The sequence below is a fragment of the Chelonoidis abingdonii genome, chromosome 1 (genome assembly GCF_003597395.2).
Source record: "Chelonoidis abingdonii isolate Lonesome George chromosome 1, CheloAbing_2.0, whole genome shotgun sequence".
NCBI lineage: Eukaryota > Metazoa > Chordata > Testudines > Testudinidae > Chelonoidis > Chelonoidis abingdonii.
The window spans coordinates 333,386,786-333,405,014 of NC_133769.1; the positions used below are offsets into that span (position 1 = coordinate 333,386,786).

Here is an 18,229-nt window from a genome sequence, read left to right on the forward strand (position 1 = left end):
GTAGGCAGCCCTGGCCAAGGCAGCGTGCGGGGCTAAAGGTGCCCTGGGCCGAGCACCTGGCCGAAGCAGTGAGCAGGACGCCCAGAGCTCGGCCGGGCACCGCCCCGCAGGGCTGCAGTTACCGAGCTAGGCGGCACTAAGCAGCGCGGCCCCGCATGAGGCAGGAGGAGCGCCGAGCTCTCATCCACAGGGCGGAACCCGCCCCCGGTAACGCGCCCAGGGGGCGGGGCGATGGGTCGCCAGACTCACCGGGCCCGAGCGCAGCCGGCATCGCGTGCGCGCCCCCGCTCGCAGGGTCGTGCACGTAGATCGGGAGTGCGCGCGGTCGCTCGCGTAACAGTCACTTTCTGGTGTCGGGCCCGCGCGCGGAGGGAGCTGGGCCCGCGGTGAGTGAAGTGACGAAAGGCCTGCTGAGGCTGGGAGCGACTGAATGAAGGCTCCAGGGAGAGGTGGGGGAGGCGTTGGGGTTGAGTTGGGGAGGGTGTTTGGGTGGTTGGGGTGGGTGGGAGGAGGCGGTTTTTAGGGGGAGCGTTGGTTTGCGTTTCCTATTCTAAGCACAGGGGGCGGGACCGTTGGGGTTGGGGGAGGTTTTTGGAGGGGAGCGTTGGGGTCGGGTTGGATTGGGGGAGGGGTGGTTTCAGTGGAGGTGTTGACTTGGGGGAGGGGGTGTGTGTTAATTTTGATGGATTATATGGGTCTAAAAAGTCACCGTCCAGCATCAGACTCAGTGTTAAAGAAGGTTCAGGGTTCGGTATACAGATCTCAAGCTGTTTAATACCATGGCAATTGGCAAACATTGTAAATCCTCTTTAAGTTTTCAGTAAAGGTGCAGGAAATGAAGAGGGGGAACAATTCAGCATTTGAAATTTAAAGTATTTAAATAGGGCTTTCTTTTTAAGAACATCCCTTGTTCACTTCCGTGTTAACTATAGAGAGTGTAGAAGGAAAAGCTCCGGTGTTAGTTGAGATGAGCTGCTGCTGGTGGTGGTGGTGTTAAAATCCAATCCAATTTTCTGGAAGAAAAAACAAGACAAATACAAGAGAGCAGAGGAAAAAAACAGCAAAGATGGAAAATGCAGTTTTTGTCTCCAGTGTTGACTTGCTTACTGGAGAAACACAGGCCTAGTACGCGGTCTTGTTGGTCATTCCAAGTACTGGCAACTTATACCAGCATCAGGGTATTTAGGGCCGTGGTTCTCAATCTTTCCAGACTACTGTAGCCCTTTCAGGAGTCTGATTTGTCTTGTATACTCTACATGTCACCTCATTTAAAAACTACTTAATTTACAAAATCAGTCATAAAAATACAAGTGTCACAGCACACTGTTACTGAAGAATTGCTTTCTTTCTGATTCTTACCCTATAATTATAAAATAAATAGATTGGAATATAAATATTGTATGTACGTTTCAGTGTGATATTTGAGCCTGTTTTTCACTTGTGAACCTTATCTGAAGCCTGAGCAAGTCCCAGCAGTAGGGCTGAAGCATGTAATTTAGCTTTGCAGAGCCCCCTCTGGCATGGGGCCGTGGGCAGTTGGCCTGCTTGCCACTCCCTAATGCTGGCTCTGCACTTGTGATGCAGTGACCCCATCCTGTGATCCCTCTAGGGTCTGCAAACCCTAGTTTGAGAAACACTGATCTAGATGATTTGAGTTGCCCCCTGGAAGATCTTTGTATACCCCCAGGGGTACGTGTAACCCTGGCTGAGAACCATTGATCTGCAATGATGTCATTTTTATCCTGACTCTGATCTGGGTTTCAGAGTGATTTGCTCTAGATAGAACTGGTCAAATTCAGAGCCAATAGCAATAGTAGCTTTGTGGACTTGCAGTTTATATTAGTAATAATTTTATAGTTGTTTATGCTAGGCAGTTTAACAGACTACTAAGAACAAAATTAGTCTTAAAAAGATGTATTTGTGTTGGGTAGCTTGACTGCAGAATTTTCTTTACACTCTTAGTTTTACAGGCCTAAAGGCTAAACCCTGAATCTTTTTTGATTGGGTGGAGAAAAGAGGACATAAAAAAGCAGGAGGTTGATTTTCCGTTTTGATGGTTTGCATTCTGTAGTTTCTGCATTGTAGTGTTGCTTTTTTAAGACGTCTGAAAGCTTGCTCCACACCTTGTCCCTCTCAGATTTTGGAAGGTAGTTCAGATTCTTAAACCTTGGATTGAGTGCTGTAGCTATCTTTAGAAATCTCACACTGGTACTTTCTTTGTGTTTTGTGAAATCTGCAGTGACTGTGTTCTTAAAGTGAACAACCTGTGCTGTGTCATCATCTAAGACGGCTATAACATGAAATATATGGCAGAATGCAGGTAAAATAGAGCAGGGTACATACAATTCTTCCCCAACCAGTTCAGTCACAAATATAATTATTGCCTTTTTTTTTTATTTTAAATGAGTGTCATCAGCATGGAAGCATGTCCTCTGGAACGGTGGCCGAAGCATGAAGGTGCATATGAATGTTGAGCATATCTGGCATGTAAATACCTTGCAATGTGAGCTATAAAAGTGCCATGCAAATGTCTCTTCTGACTTTCTGATGACATTGTAAATAAGAAGAGGGCAGCACTATCTCCCTTAAATGTAAACAAACTTGTTAGTGTTAGCAATTGGCTGAACAAGAAGTAGGACTGAGTGGACTTGTAGGTGCTGAAGTTTTGCATTGTTTTGTTTTTGAGTTCAGTTATGTAACAAAAAAAATCTACATTTGTAAGCTACACTTTCATGATAAAGAGAGTGCACTACAGTACTTATATGAGGTGAATTGAAAAATACTATTTTATCATTTTTACAGTGCAAATATTTGTAATAAAAATAATATAAAGTGAACAGTGTACACTTCGTATTCTGTGTTGTAACTGAAATCAATATATTTGAAAATGTAGAAAAGCAATCAAAATATTTAATAAATTTCAATTGGTATTCTATTGTTTAACAATGGGGAGCGGGGGAGGGATAGCTCAGTGGTTTGAGCATTGGCCTGCTAAACTCAGGATTGTGATTTCAATCCTTGAGGGGCCATTTAGGGTTCTGAGGCAAAAAACCAGTACTTGGTCCTGCTAGTGAAGGCAGGGGGGCTGGACTCAATGACCTTTCAAGGTCCCTTCCAGTTCTAAGAGATGGGTATATCTCCAATTATTATTAATGTGATTAAAATTGCAGTTAATCACAATAAATGTTTTGAGTTAATCGCATGAGTTAACTGCGATTAATTGACAGCCCTAATTTTTAGATAAATATATAAACGTATTTCTGAGTTAAAGAATAGTTTCCTTTGATGCTTGTGCACAACTTCCACAAACAGTCATTTCTGTGTGGAGAAGAGGCTATATTCCTCAATTTATAGTCGTGTATTACATTCAGATTACATATACTATTGTGTTCTTTAATATTAAATATTAGTATTTCATTATTTTGTTGAATCCTTTGATCAGAAGTAGGGGAAACACATTTCTTGAAAGAATAAACTTTATCACTTCTTCTTAGTAATTACCAGATTTTTATTTGACCTATTAGTCCACCAGATGGCACTGTTTCCAGTGAGAGAATGATTGTGTTTAACTGTCACAAAAAATATTATGGTTCTTCCACCAAATTCATAGAGTTTAAGGAGAGAAGGGACCACTGAATCATCAAGTGTGACCTTCTGTATATCATAGGCCATAAAATGTCATCCAGTTACCCCTATATGTGTTTGAGTAATGCATAACTTGTGTTTGGCTAAAGCGTAACTTCCAGAAAGGCAACCAGTTTTGATCTGAAGACATCAAGAAATGGAGAATCTACCAGTTCCTTCAATACCCTGTTCATCACAATTACACAATCTTCCGCTTTCAGCAAAGGCTGTCTTTGTAAACCTACCTACTTATAATATCTATAACATGTTACAGAAGAGACACTGATCACATCTATGAAGGAAGAGACTTGTGCACTCAGTGTAGCATTTGGCAGAGAAAAGAACGTAAACAGATTTGCAAGAGATTACCTTCAAACAGAAGTATCAACAGCCAAAGAGTCCCACTTTGAGCCTGCTGGTTTGTTCAACCATGTTTTAGTATGAAACATCATTATATATGTTTAAAATAATTCTTTGACGCTAAAATAAAAATATATCTCAGGATTTACGATTTTCAACCAAAAAATCCACTCCAGTCCAAAACGGGCATTAAGGTATTGGGGAATTGTATATCTTTTGGAGTAGGCACAACATATCTAAGGTAAAGAAATAAATTTAAATACACATACTTCTTACAGAGCACCGAAGTACAGCAGTATGTTTTTCTCAGGTTGTTTTGATTGGATAAACATTAATTAAGCATATTAATGCTTAATTTACCTGTGCCCCAGATAACTACAATTTGGCCAGTCATGCTTCCCAATATTAAGAAGAGAAAGACAGGTTCTGCAGCACACAGCAGGATCTCTTCCTTTCTCACATCATTACTCTCATCATCTCCAACAAGGTACAGAGTTTGCTGCATTTTGTCCAAGGGAAGCCTGGTAGTGTTATCAATGTTTGTATTACCTAAACACCACCATTTCTAAAAATAATGGTGGGGAAGCTGTAATAAATGCATCCGAAGAAGTGGGTGTTCACCCATGAAAGCTCATGCTCCAATACATCTGTTAGTCTATAAGGTGCCATAGGACTCTTTGCTGCTTTACAAATGCCTTTGAGTTATGCAGAGGGTAAGGATTGGAGTTAAAGGAAGTGGTACAAGATGATATAACTCAGTTGAAGGGTTCAGATGTCATTTATAAAAATGCCAGAACTTCTCAATTGACGTACAGTGTGCCTGTTCCTCCAGCTGTGGCCCCATTCATATATGTAAATATACAAATTCCTAGTCATGCAGTGCCATTTGGGAGGGATGTGTTCATGAGCCTCCCATCTGCTTTGTTTTGGCTTATGGAGGACTTTCTAGTATTTAGGGACATCTTTGTATAAAGTGATATTAGAGTGAGTGAGGGCAATATTGATCCTAGGATACAAGTTCTTGATGACTCCAGAGCATCACTTATCAAACTGACTGCTGTGCAGTTTTGTGCTTAGTTTGGTAACATTGAAGTGGCCAGTAGTACTTCCAAAGAGTTTGTTGACATTTTCATTTTATACTTAGGACCTATTAATTTTACTTGCTCTGTTTAATGGGGTTAAATGCTAACATTCTGATTTGGTAGCATTTTACACTCAGAGTTCGCTGCTGGAAATGACTGCACAAGGTGTAGGGCAACAGATTCAGGCCCTAAATTTGTAAAGGGCTTATAATTAATAAATTCAATTTATACATTTTAATACACTTTTTATTGAAAAGGATATTTAAAAATCTGCATAATATGGTCATTTTACAATATGTTCTTAATAATAGTTTGTAGCATTATCTCTGTACTGGATGGCTGCTTTCTGCGGTTAGCGTATTAACATTGAAAGAAATCTCATGTAATGTGGTATGTTAAATGACTGGTTTTTTCATTAAGAAAATGATAAAAACAGATGGGAGTTTGCTTTCCCCGCCCGCTTTCACTCCTGGTAATGTAGATCTTTCGTGTCAGTTATTATTGCTGCAGGCAACTGATCATTTTCCTCCTGATTAATAACCATGCGCCTGTTCCAACAAGTTAACAGAGGAGAACATGCTTTATATTGGTGAGCTGACCGTAGAAATGTGTTCTAGTTCTTTGCTAATAATTTAGCACTAATTGCATCACACTTTTTAGGTGGAAAGGCAGGAGCAGAATTCTACAGGACTTGAAAAGTACACAAAAGGCCTAATTAGCTAGAGGCTGATAGGAAAAAAATGGTTAGTGGTCCTGGAAGAATAACACACCAGTAAGATCAGTCAGCCCTCAGCTGTATAGAAAGGGAATGGTTCTGGGACTCCACCCTGGACTCTGCTTGGAGACAGACTATTTCCTATCTGCCTCTGGCTGATAGATGTTTGATACATTTTAATATTACCCACCCAATCCAACATCCATCTTACACTGCAAGAGAGAATGTGCTTTATTTTGTTGGTTCATGGCTTCAGAAAGTTTAGTTTTCTGGTTAGTAGGTGTTTCACTGTTTGTTGTTTTATCTCAAATGAGCTCGTCTTTACTAAATGCTGTTATTGAGAAAAGCTGAGTTTAAACACTTCTTCTTCTTAACATCTAGAGAATGGGTGGTGATGATGATGATGACGACATCCCTCAGCTTTCATCCCATACGCTGGCTGCCCTGCAGGAGTTCTACAGAGATCAGCAACAGAGAGAGGGCACAAAGATCTCCCAAGGGTTTAAACAGTATTCCATTGGCTCAATAGACGAGGACTGGGTAAGAAACTAAACTTCAGAGACTGCAGTTCAGTTACTTGTAGTGCCCAGTTACAGAGGAGCAGAAATGTGAGGCTTCTTTTGGAAAGTGAAGAGGAAGGGGGAATGAAAAAGGGCATTTTCAAGAGTGGGGGAATCTAATGGAGCTGTTTCCGCACTATAAAAGTCAGTCTCCTTGACTTGTTATTGAAGCTGAATGTGGTGTTTTTTGTTTGCTTGCTTGTTTGTTTTGTTCTATCTGGCACTAATTGAAATTGACCTAGGGGAGGAAGGGAGAAAAGATGCCAAGATAAGTAGCTGCCCTCTCTACAAATTTTAGTTCCAGACTGAGAGGGTGGAGGAAGTATAGATTTTTCCTTTGGTGTGTGTGTGAAAGCGATGCAATTGCGACATTGTAATAATGTGGAAATAGCACACTCTTTCCTCTTCTCTCATCATGCCTCTCTGTTTTTTACCGATCTTATTTGAACAAGTGACTTGTCCCTTCTTACCTGTGACTGATGATTCTGGCCATGAGGTTTTCTGGCTCTCTTTTTCCTGTCCCTCCTACCCCTTTTTTTTCCTGATTGCTGTGGTCCCTGACTTTCTCCTTCCTACCCTCTGCTATCTCATCTTTCCTATTCTTCACTGCTACCACTTTCTTGATTTTTTTCCCATCTCTCCACTCTGGCTGTCTCCTTGCCTTTCACAATCCTGAGCTGGTCTAAACTGTTCCCAACCTCAAAATAAATGAGTGACTTCTTAATAACATAATTTTTAACTACTTAAAGACTGGAAGTTAAAATATCTGCGCACACAATATCTTTGGATTTTGATCAGCATTGGTAACAGGGCAAAGGTACTAAATAAAGGAATGATCTAAATAGTCTGGTATAGCTTGGTTTTGTTGAAATAGTAATCGATTTTTATAAAACTCTGGCAACATGTAAGTGTGAAGTAGCTACTATTTATCGGCTTGAAATACTAGTTTATAGAGGAAATAACAAAACTGTCAGTAAATAAATCCATTTTCCAGCTCAGTTATTAAGAGTTGTTCAGAGGTGCAGGATTGCAATTTATGATACAAAAAAACTGTAGATTTTGGTTTTCCTACAATGGGGCTGATATTGGTTAACAAAAAGTGTCATATACTGCCCAGTCACAAAGACCGATGCAGTCAGTAATTGTTTGTGCATGATTTTCCCCAGCAGTTGAGCCAGTTTTGGTATGATGATGAAACTGCATTGTGCCTGGCTAATGAAGCTATTCTGGCAGCTGGAAGAGGTGGCAGGTAGGTTTTATTAATTATTTTATAAATTAAATATTTTGTTTCTTCTTACTTAAAGTGTTATAGGTAGGCTACTTTCAGTCATGTTTCTCTAGATAGTACAGAAAAATCAGAATTTTGGTAGTAAGAAATAGAAATCCAGGTTAGACAAACACCTGTCAGAGATGGTCTAGATCAGTGGTCCCCAACCTTTTGGTGGCCAGTAGCACATTCATGGTTTTGGAAGTGTGGCAGGCACCAACAATTTTCAAGGCTTATTTTGTATTTGTACATTCAATAATATGAAAAACATCATTGTCATAAACAGGTAGTTAAGGGTTAATGCCTCTTTTACCTGTAAAGGGTTAAGTAGTTCACCTAGCCTCGCTGACATCTGACCAGAGGAACCAATGGGGGAACAAGATGCTTCAGAAGGAAGGAGGGAAGTTTCCTTTGTTTAGTCAGTTTCAGCTGGAATGAAAAAGATCAAGGAACCAGCCTCTTATCAGAGTAGTAAGTTTTAGAAAGGAATAAATAGGTTTATGTTTATTTTCTTTTGTGACTTGTCTTGGTGCCATTAAGGGAATTATCAAATTGGGTATTCTTGTATGTATTAAGATTTTTGCCCAGGGGAACATCCTGTGTTTTCAATCTATTGTCTGTGAGATTAGCTGATATGCTGTCCCCCAGAGGTTTTTTTTCTTTCTTTACCTTTCTTTTCTTTAATTAAAAGCCTTCTTTTTAAGAACCCAATTGATTTTTTTTCCCTGTTTTTTTAGATCCAAGGAAATTGGATCTGGACTCACCAGGGAATTAGTGGAGGAATCTCTCAAGGCTACTCAGGAAGGGGAAGGTTTTAGGGGGCAAGGGAATGATCCAGGTACTCAAAAATTCTGGATGGTGGCAGCGAGACCAGATCTAAGCTGGTAATTAAGCTTAGAAGTGTCCATGCAGGTCCCCACATCTGTACCCTAAAGTTCAGAGTGAGGGTGAGACCTATGACAATCATATTTAATATTACATAATATATGAATCCATAAGATAAAAAGAGTAATTTTACATGTAAAGGGTGTTAATTAAATTATTCAGCAATGACTCTTTCACCTTACCATGTGAATTTGGTCTTTTTTATCTACCTGTAAGAAAAATTAAGGAGTTTTTACAAAATAAATATCATAAACAGTTTTCATCTTATTTATTTAAAAAAAGTAAAATATTGTTGAACTGCTGGTCCAAATATATTTATTATTCGTACTTTAATATAGAATGAAGCCTGCAGCCCTGGAGTTCTCTGTCCCCGGCAGGAGTGGGGCTGCAGTTACTCTCAGGCTTAAGCTGCGGCCCTGCACCTGCCAGGGACCAAGAACACTGGTGCCTGCAGCCCCAGAGTTCTCTGTCCCTGGCAGGCGCAGGTCCGCGGCTTCTCTCTGGCTTCGAAGCCAGAGAGAAGCCACGCCTGGCACCTGCCGGGGACAGAGCACGCTGGCGCCTGCAGCCCCGGAGAAGCTAGAGATAAGCCACTTCTCTCCCATGCTGGGCACTAGGCGGGCTCCGCGCCTGCCGGGGACAGAGAACAACAGCACCTGCAGCCTTGCAGTTCTCTGTCCACGGCAAGTGCGGGTCTGCGGCTTTTCTCCCTGCTGGGCACTAGACGGGTGCACATAAATGCCTCGGCGGGCGCCATGGCGGCCACGAGCACCACATTGGGGACCACTGGTCTAGATAATACTTAATCCTGCCATGAGTGCAGGGGACTGGACTAGATGACCTCTCGAGGTCCCTTCCAGTTCTATGATTAGCAGTCACTTAGTGGTTGGACCACAGGACTGGGAGTTGGGAGGCCTGGATTTTAATCCTGGCTGTGACTGATTCTCGGTGGCATTGAGCAACTCATTAACCAGCCTAGTTGATCACAGTCACCATATCTACCTCATGGAATGTTTTGCAGCTTAATATTTGTAAAGTGCTTTATGGTCCTTGAGTGGAGGTGCTGTACACCAGTCAGCATGTCCATTATTTTAAACTTCTGCTCTTAGGATAGGTCTACATTTACCGCTTGAGTCGATCTAACTTGCGTCACGTAGGGGTGTGAAGAAGATATCCTCATGAGCAACACAAGGTACAGCAACCTAAGCACTGTCCGCACTGGCGCTGTTTCAGCAGGAGATGCGCTCCTGCCTACATAGCTTCCGCCTCTCGCAGAGGTGAAGTAATTATGGCGACAGGAGAGATCTCTCCCCTTGGCATAGAGCGTCTTCACCAGACACGCTACAGAGGTGCAGCTGCACAGATGTAGCTCTCTTAGTGTAAACCTGCCCTTAGGCATGTTTGTAGGGAGAGAGACTGGAAGCTTCACTCCAGATTGCTTTCTTCACACAATAAAAGCCGCAGACTAGAGTCCTTTTTTATGTTTTGTTTTGGGGTTCTGTTGTCTTTATTTTTTAAATTGTGACTTAATTTCCCCTTTTCTTGTCCCCCTCTGTCCATTAAAATAACATAACAGGAAATCGTGTTTTTTCCTAAAAATTCTTTGAAAAAAATTATTTTAAACTTAAATTTTCAATTCTGTTTGCATATTGCTTTAAAACAAGCTTTGCTTGGTAAGTTGTGCTTAAGTCCCCAGTGCAGCAAAGTACTAAAGCATACATTTAAGCATTTTGCTGAATCAGGACCTAAATACCTACCGTATATACTTGTTCATAAGCTGAATATTTTTGGTTTGGTAAAAAGTGATGCATCAAAGAACGGGGTTCAGCATATAAATGGGTCTACACCAAAATTTGACGATTTTAAACTGTATGGAATCATTAAATTGAATATCTAATACATTGTGATTTTGTTTACTTGGAGCGTCTGCAGGCATGGAGCCACTCAGCTCCATGTGGCCATGGTTTGCCATTCCCAGCCAATGGGAGCTACGGGAAGTGGCAGCACTTCCTGCAGCTCCCGTTGGCTGGGAACAGCAAACCGCGCCCACTGGGAGCTGAAGGTCTCCTTGCCTGTGAAATCTCCAGATAAACAAAACATCCCAACTCACCAGCAGCTTACTCTGACGGACCGGGAGCCAAAGTTTTCCAACCCCTGAAGTATAGGGCCGGCTTATGAAAGAGTCATACAGTTTTTGCTATTTTTACCTATCCATTTTGGGGGGTTGGTTTATAAACGAGAGGGCTAATGAATGAGTATATATGGTAATATATTTATAATATATTAAACCTGTGTTAATTATTGTAATTACATTTGTTTTGAGAATGTGTATGTACTTGTTATCTGTCTGCTGAGGCTTTTCTTTAAGCTAAGCTACATACTAGTTCTGAGCTTTGTTGTTACAAATCTGCTTCCAAATCCTAATTTTTTTTAAATTGTTAAACATTGGTGACTAGCTATAAGATGTTCATGCAGATTTTCTGCATGTTCCTAATGATAGTTTCTTGTGAACTGAACACAGATCTTACTACTTTGTTAAATGAAATAGCAAAGAAAAAAAATCATTGCAGTTCCTTTGGTTTTAAGATAGCTTTGATGATTAACTTGGCAGTCTGATTCAGAAAGAAACGCAGAAAGGTTATTTTTAGAACTGTAGAAACCTTTGCCAGTCTACACAGTCTAACTCTGAAGTTACACCTATTTGAGTGTCAGAACTATTTATTCTATCATTCTGCTCATTAGAATACTTGGTATACAAAACTGAATACAGATAGTATGAAGATAGTATCCCATACAATGTTCTTTTCAGTGTAACTAATTATGCAGTATCTTGATTGATGGGTTGGGTATTTCAAAACCAAAAATTATGGCAAGTGTATTTTTTATAGTTACGGTTAAATATGTTATTCTTACAGATTATTTGCTTGTTGCTGCTACCAGTTAATGTGCTGTTGTGAACAAATTCAACCAAAGGGCTGTAATTACACTAGCACTTGTATTTTATGAACTAATTGGGTATTAAAGAAGAGTTCATTAAATCAAAAATTTCATAAATGGAACATTTCAAAAGTACAGTAGATATGGCCCATAGAGTGCAGTATCATGCACTGCATCACATTCTTCTCGTTCTTCAAACAACTGCAAAATGACTTCCAGTGCACTGAAGGCATTGGACTGTGAAGGGATGTTGACTTGTTCTTCATAAACATAATTTTCATTATGTGATTTTTTTTTTTTTTCCCCACGCTCCACCCCGCCTCTGTCGGGAAAAGTGGTTTGTTGAACGTAAGATTGGTCTTTATAAAATCAAAGTTCTACTGTAATTTTAAAGGACATGTCAAGGCAGGTAGGCCTTAAAGAAACCAGAGCTATCAGGTTTGTTTTGTTCACAGATATACACATTCATATTGCTCTGCCTCTTTGTTCTTGTGTGTTGGCAGAGTATGGCAGTTAGAGCTAGATGGGAAATGGTTTTCCCATCCTGTGAAAATTTTTGCGATTTAAATTTTTTTCTCATTCTGTATCAAGATGAAACCAAGATCTTTTTGAGGTCTTTTGACAAAAACATACAGACACCCCCCACTCCCTTGCCCCTGGAATAGCCTGGTGGTCAGGGCACTCACCTGGAATGTGAGGGATCCTGGTTTAAGTCCCTGTTTAGCCTGATTCAGACCAGGGACTTGAGCTGGGTCTCCCACATCTCAAGTGAGTGCTCTAACTACCACACTGTTCTAGAGTGGAGTTAGTTTGCTGAATCACCATTTTCTGACCTCAAAAAAATGTCATTGAAAAATTCCTGACCAGCTCTAATTGCAATCTCAGGAGGCTTGTTAATTACAATACCCTGTTTGCTCAAAGGAGCAAAGGGAATAAACAAAGCAGAAGGATGGGGCCACATACATTCTTATATTTGGATTGCATGTACATGAAATTGGCACTTTGTATAGAAGGATCACTCAGATGAGAAACTGGGAATAAATCTACCATGCAACCTAGATTTAATTTTAGAAGGTTCTTCCTGTGAAAATAGATTGGAAGGAAAATAGAATGTTAAATCTTAGAGTGTTTTCATTTTTTGGTTATTTAACCATGGCATAGTCTCTCTAATATTTATTTCAAATAACAGAGAGAGACATCAGAATTGATGCCATTTATGACCAGTATTTTTAACTTATTCTTGATGTTTCATCTGTTGACTATGTCAAAAGAGCTGTAGCATTTTACTTGTCTTTGTGGAGTTTAAACACAACCATGGTAAAATCCACATAGTTTAATAGACTTTTCTGAGGTTAGTCAGCTTGGTGCTACAAGCAGCCATACTGTTGATTATCTCTGCTGCTAGTACTCCATTATCATTAGCATGATGTAGTTCATTATTAACCTTCATAACTGTCTGCATGTAAATCCTGTCATTTTTAATACAAAGAGGCAGGCCTTAATCCCTGCTAGGGGTACAACAGGTTCTGCTCAAATTAATGTATCATTATGGCTTTTATACTGAGAGGCTTGTTGTGGATGGCTGGTTTGTTCAATGCAAAATTATAGTGAATGTATTAAAAGCAGAAATCAAAGTAAAAGCAAAAAGGTTATAACTTAAAAGTGAGGTCCAATTCAAAACCCATGATCCAAGTACCCCAGAACTTTTGGGGCTTCGAAGAGAGGTCAAAATCCAGATCTAGTTTTGCAAATAGACCTGACTTTGGGGCGTTAGAAATCTAAATCTTATGGTCTGAGCCCAATTCTAATATAATCTTTGTCTGTTACCCTTTAAAAAGAAGGTTCTGAATTATTTCTTTTTCTTTTCAGAATAGCGTGTGTTAGTGCTCCAAGTGTTTACCAGAAACTGAAAGAACAGGATGACAAAGATTTTTCAGTGTGTATACTGGAATATGACAAAAGATTTTCTGTATATGGAGAGGAATTTATCTTCTATGACTACAACAATCCGTTGAATTTACCTCGAAATCTCATACCACACAGTTTTGACATAGTATTAGCAGATCCACCCTATCTGTCTGAGGAGTGTCTCAGAAAAACAGCAGAGACAATCAAATACTTAACAAAAGGAAAGATTCTGCTCTGTACAGGTATAGCATCTGTGTCTTTTGAGAGAGGAAAAAATATACTCAATGTTGTTGCTCTAAATATTTATATTATCTAGTTTGGTGACATTCCAGTGGAACCCAGGCAGGGGTCCAACAGAACCTTGTCTGCCAGGCAGGGGTGGCTCTAGGCACCAGCAAAGCAAGCAGCTGCTTGGGGCAGCCCATTTGCAGGGGCGACTGCTAGCAGGGATCGAGCCTGGGAGCTGTAGTTCCATGATTAGCTCCCTGCCTGTAGAACCAGCTCTGGAGCAGGGAAAGAACTTCATTTCCCAACATTCCTTTAGCCACTACCAACAGGAAAGTGGGGGAGGGAGTATGGTAGCTGAAACCTCATGCTGCAGCTTGAGTTCACTGCTAGAGCGGGATGGCACTGTGAATGGGGAACAAGTGTGCCCAAGGAGTAGAAGGCTTTGGCCCAGATATCCCCTTCAGAAGACATCCCCAGACTGGCTTAGGGATACTGGTGTGACCTCACCTTGCAGTCCCCAAAGAAGGAATTGGGTGGACTAAATGGACAGTGCCCCTTCTATCTGAAGCCTAGCAAGGGAGGTACGTGGATCCCACTAGAATTTAAAGTGAAAAGTAAGGGAGGAGAAGCTTTACTGGACCTGGGCAGATTTAGATACAGTACCAGGCACTTAGGAGGATTTCCGCTTCTGAGCCAGGGAAGCAGAAACTGACTTTTCCTTTCCAGATTTAGCTAATATTCAGAAAGGGAATCTAGCACCTGCCTTCCAGATTTGAACACCTCAGAATTCAGAAGTGCTCAGGCTCAATTTGGGCACTGTTACTTCATTTCTCCCATATCAAATATACTGATCCAGTGTAATTTGCTGTAGAGTAGATAAAATTGAGCAAGAAATGCTTCCCAGTGGTTTTTAAGACTGGAATTGCTATTTTCAGCAGCCATTGCCTTTTTTTTTTTTTTAAGTTGTTTAAAAGGAAGACATTGGCAAATTCCCCATAGAAACAAAGAGTAGAACAAAAGAGTAATAAAGGCACCTCAACTTTTCCTCATTTATGGAGGACAGTGTTATAATATGCACCCAGATATCCTCCAATCACACAAACTGAAAATTGTTCCACTTTACTGCAGTTCTGTAACCATATGGGAACCAATCCTGTCTGTGTTCTGTGCACATCCAAAATTCCTGCTGAATGACCCGCCTTGGGAGCAAGTCACCGTTGACCCAGGGCTGGGGCAAAAGGAGGGTGCAGGTGGGGGAGGGGAGGGAAGAGCCCAGGGCTGGGGTGGCAGGGGGTACGGGTGGAGGGGGCAGAGCTCAGGGCTGGGGTGGCACTGGGCGGGGAGAAGGGGGGTGCCCAGAGCTGGTGCAGCACGGGGTGTGTGTGAGTCTAGGCCTGGGGTGCTGAGGGGTGCAGGTGAGGGGGGAGAGCCCAGGGCTGGGGAGCAGGGGAGGGTGTGGGGAGCCCAGGGCTGGAGTGAGAGCAACCAAATTTTATTTTGCTTGGGATAGTAAAAAATCTACAGCCGGCCCTGCTGCCAGGCAGGTTTACTTCCGGCTTGCCTGCCGAGCTCCTGCCTGCCAGACTGCCCTGGAGTCAGGGACTCCAGAGTCTTCAGGGTCCATGGCACTGGGGCAGCCCACCAGGCAGATTGGCCTGGAGGAGGGCTCCATTCCCTTTCATGGAGAACTTCAAAAATTCTGTTTTTTGTTCTGAATCAGAACTAACAGGTACTGTTACTGTGCTGTAGGGTTTTTAACTGTTCATGTATGTTCCCTAACATTTTAACTGCCCTGAGGGCTGAGATTTTAAACAGTGGCAGAATCCTTCTACATTACCTTTAGCAATAAATGGGTCTACCAATACACTTGTGCTCCTCCATGAAATGGAATTGCCTTTCTTAGTACAGCTCTAGTTGTATCCTAATTAGGACAAAATGCATTGTTTTTAGGAAATCCTGATCACTGAGCTGTACAGTCTTATTGCCTGTATATGCCTAATGCCCCTAGTACAGATAGGGAATATGTATTCCATGCCTGAGAATCCCTGTATATTTCTGGAGCTGAACACCATTGAGAGTCTGTTCTGTTTATAGAGAGCAATTTATCTAGTGCTCAGAGCAGCAGTTCTCAAACTGTGAGTCAGGACCACAAAGTAGTGACCCCATTTTAATGGGGTTGCCAGAGCTGACTTAGATTTGTTGGGGTCTGGGGACGAAGCCTGAGCCCCACCACTCAAGGCCAAAGCCCAAGGACTTCAGCCCTGGGTGGAGGGTCTCAGGTTACAGGCCTCCTGCATGGGGATAAAGCCCTTGGGCTTTGGCTTTTCCTCTCCCCTCCCCCCGCCCAGGACACTGGGGTTTGGCTTTGGCCTCTTTACCTGGGGGGGCGGGGCGGGTTCAGGCTTCGGTCCCGTCATGGGATCATGTAATAATTGTTGTTGTCAGAAATGGCTCATGGTGCAATGAAGTTTGAGAAACCCTGGCTTAGAGCATGAAACTGAAACTTGGGACGCTTGAGTTTTCTTCCCACTTGTGTCGCTAAAGCATGTGAAGTTGAGCACACACTCGACCTCTGTGCCTCAGGTTAGCTAACTTAAAAAAGAATGCCTGCTTCACAGGGGTATTTTGGGCTTATTTGTTGTTTGTAAAGTGCTTTGAGATCATCTAAGAGAAGAATAGTGTTCTAATCAAATACGAATTCTCTGACAGGAACACACACTGTAATTAAGGGGGTTGTTTAAGTTTAGTTACACTAACATGAATACCACTCTCGAGTGATTTTTTTAAAACAAGTCATTTTAAATTTATTTGAACTCATTGAAAATAAGTGAAAAATGCTGCTGCCTTTAGGAATTTGCAAGTTGCTAAATTCTGCAGCTGCTGGCTGAGGTTTAAGCTGCCACATAGCTCTTCTCCAAGTTTTTTTTTAGGAAGGTGGTACTTGAATAAGTAAAGTTTGGGAGCCTCTGCTCTAGTGTGTTACTTCCCTAAAGCAACTCTGGTTTTGAACTGGGTAGCTTTAAATATGACACTCTGGAGCATACTCACTCATCAAATGGCAGCAGTGTGTGAAATTCGAGTCTGTGTCTCATTTGGCTCTTGATCTACAGTCGAGCATATTCAAGGGAGAACAGTCAGCCCCAGGGGAAGGGGATAGCGGAGAAAGCACATAAAACCATTCTCAGACCTTTTCCCTTCTTTCTCTCCTCCCTTCTCCCTCCCTTGGGACTCCAACCCTCTCTGTGGCCCAAGAGTGCTTGATGGCACAGAGCTTTACAGAGGATTGTGGAAGGGAAGTAAAAATAGCGGGATGCTGGAGGAACAATTTTTAAAGAAAAAAGCATAGAATGTGCTGTTACCTTTCTTTGTCATGAAATCCTTTTTTTTTTTTTCTGCTTCAGGTGCAGTCATGGAAGAGCAGGCAGCGAAGCATCTTGGTGTGAAGATGTGCAGTTTTACTCCAAAACATGCGCAGAACTTAGCCAATGAATTTCGATGTTATGTGAATTATGATTCTGGACTAGACTGTGATTCTAGCTGTTCAGAGTGTACATAAAATGAGCACAATAGTATATCAGTCAAGTCCATTTATTCCTTCTTTCAGCAATGTCTGCAGTCCTCATTGTTTTATTAAAGATGTTGCTCCAGGTAATGGTTTCTGGGCTAGCTTTAGACATCTAAATATGACCGACTCTGTAATCTGTTAAATCTGCAAACATTTGTAACTGATTTCTTTTGGTACCCTACTTAGGGCTTGTCTTCACGTACAGCGAGTGCTCCTGCGGCACAGCTGCACCAGTGCAGCTGTAGCACTTTAGTGAAGGTGCTTCGATGCCGACAGGAGAGCTTCTTCCATCAACATAGCACTTTCTACAGGGTTAGGTTAGTATAACTGTGTTACTCAGGGATGTGGAATTTTTCACACCCCCGAGCAACATAGTTCTGTCAGTATAGGTCTGTAGTGTAGACCTGTCCTTAAGGAGATGAATGGGGATTAGCTGGTTCAGGTGACTTGGTAATTGGAGCTTTTCTATTCTAAGTCACCAGTTAGACCTGATTGGTGTCCTTTCCCATATGAGGGCTATTCCATGAGTGCAATGAAGGGGTGCGGGGTCTAGGTGGCCTGGTCCAGCTGCCCCTCCCCCTGCAGCCATAGATTAATGCTCCTACAAATTCACAGTCCCAGTCTCTCCAATGGGAGGGTGGGGAGAGGTCCAAGCCAATCCTGGTCTCTTTGTGGGGGAAGGGAGAGATCCTAGTCTGTCCAGGAGGGGAGTTTCCTGGACGTGGCTCCTTGCTTCCCAGAACACCAAGCCACTGTCTCCTCATGCTTCCTCTTCCTTCTCCACTTTTGCTTCCAGGCTCACTCCAGAAGGAGAGATGGCAGCTCAGTGAGGGCATGCACAGCACTGTGATGGGGAACCTCACGCATGCCCATGCACACAGAGCTGGATGAACTCATTGGCAAACCAGGCACATGCCACATTTGTTGGAGGAGGGGAGATGTCCCAAAATGTTTTGGTTTTGTGTTTTGTTTAACTATGCAGATTCACACGCAAACTGAAGGAACTTCACTCACTGGAGTAACTGGTCATGCGCCCTGGCGCACACAGTCACATTCACACTGTCACTCAAATTTGACTCAGCTGCTCCTCTGTCATAA

The 18,229-nt window shown here is 42.0% G+C and overlaps 1 protein-coding gene across 5 annotated transcripts; it reads left to right on the forward strand.

The window, feature by feature from the left end:
* The first annotated feature begins 265 nt into the window (after positions 1-265).
* EEF1AKMT1 (EEF1A lysine methyltransferase 1) lies at positions 266-17,218 on the forward strand. Of its 5 annotated transcripts, XM_032790931.2 has the most exons (6): positions 266-386; positions 2,240-2,320; positions 6,163-6,321; positions 7,508-7,590; positions 13,300-13,580; positions 16,968-17,218. In XM_032790931.2, the coding sequence occupies exons 2-6, from the start codon at positions 2,315-2,317 to the stop codon at positions 17,120-17,122; spliced, it is 684 nt and encodes a 227-aa protein (XP_032646822.1). In that variant the 5' UTR covers positions 266-386; positions 2,240-2,314; the 3' UTR covers positions 17,123-17,218. The 5 variants fall into 5 exon arrangements, with proteins under 5 accessions (XP_032646822.1, XP_032646826.1, XP_074917769.1 ...); XM_032790935.2 differs by lacking the exon at positions 2,240-2,320 and having other exon boundaries at positions 267-386; XM_075061668.1 differs by lacking the exons at positions 266-386; positions 2,240-2,320 and adding an exon at positions 424-449.
* Positions 17,219-18,229: the final 1,011 nt, after the last annotated feature.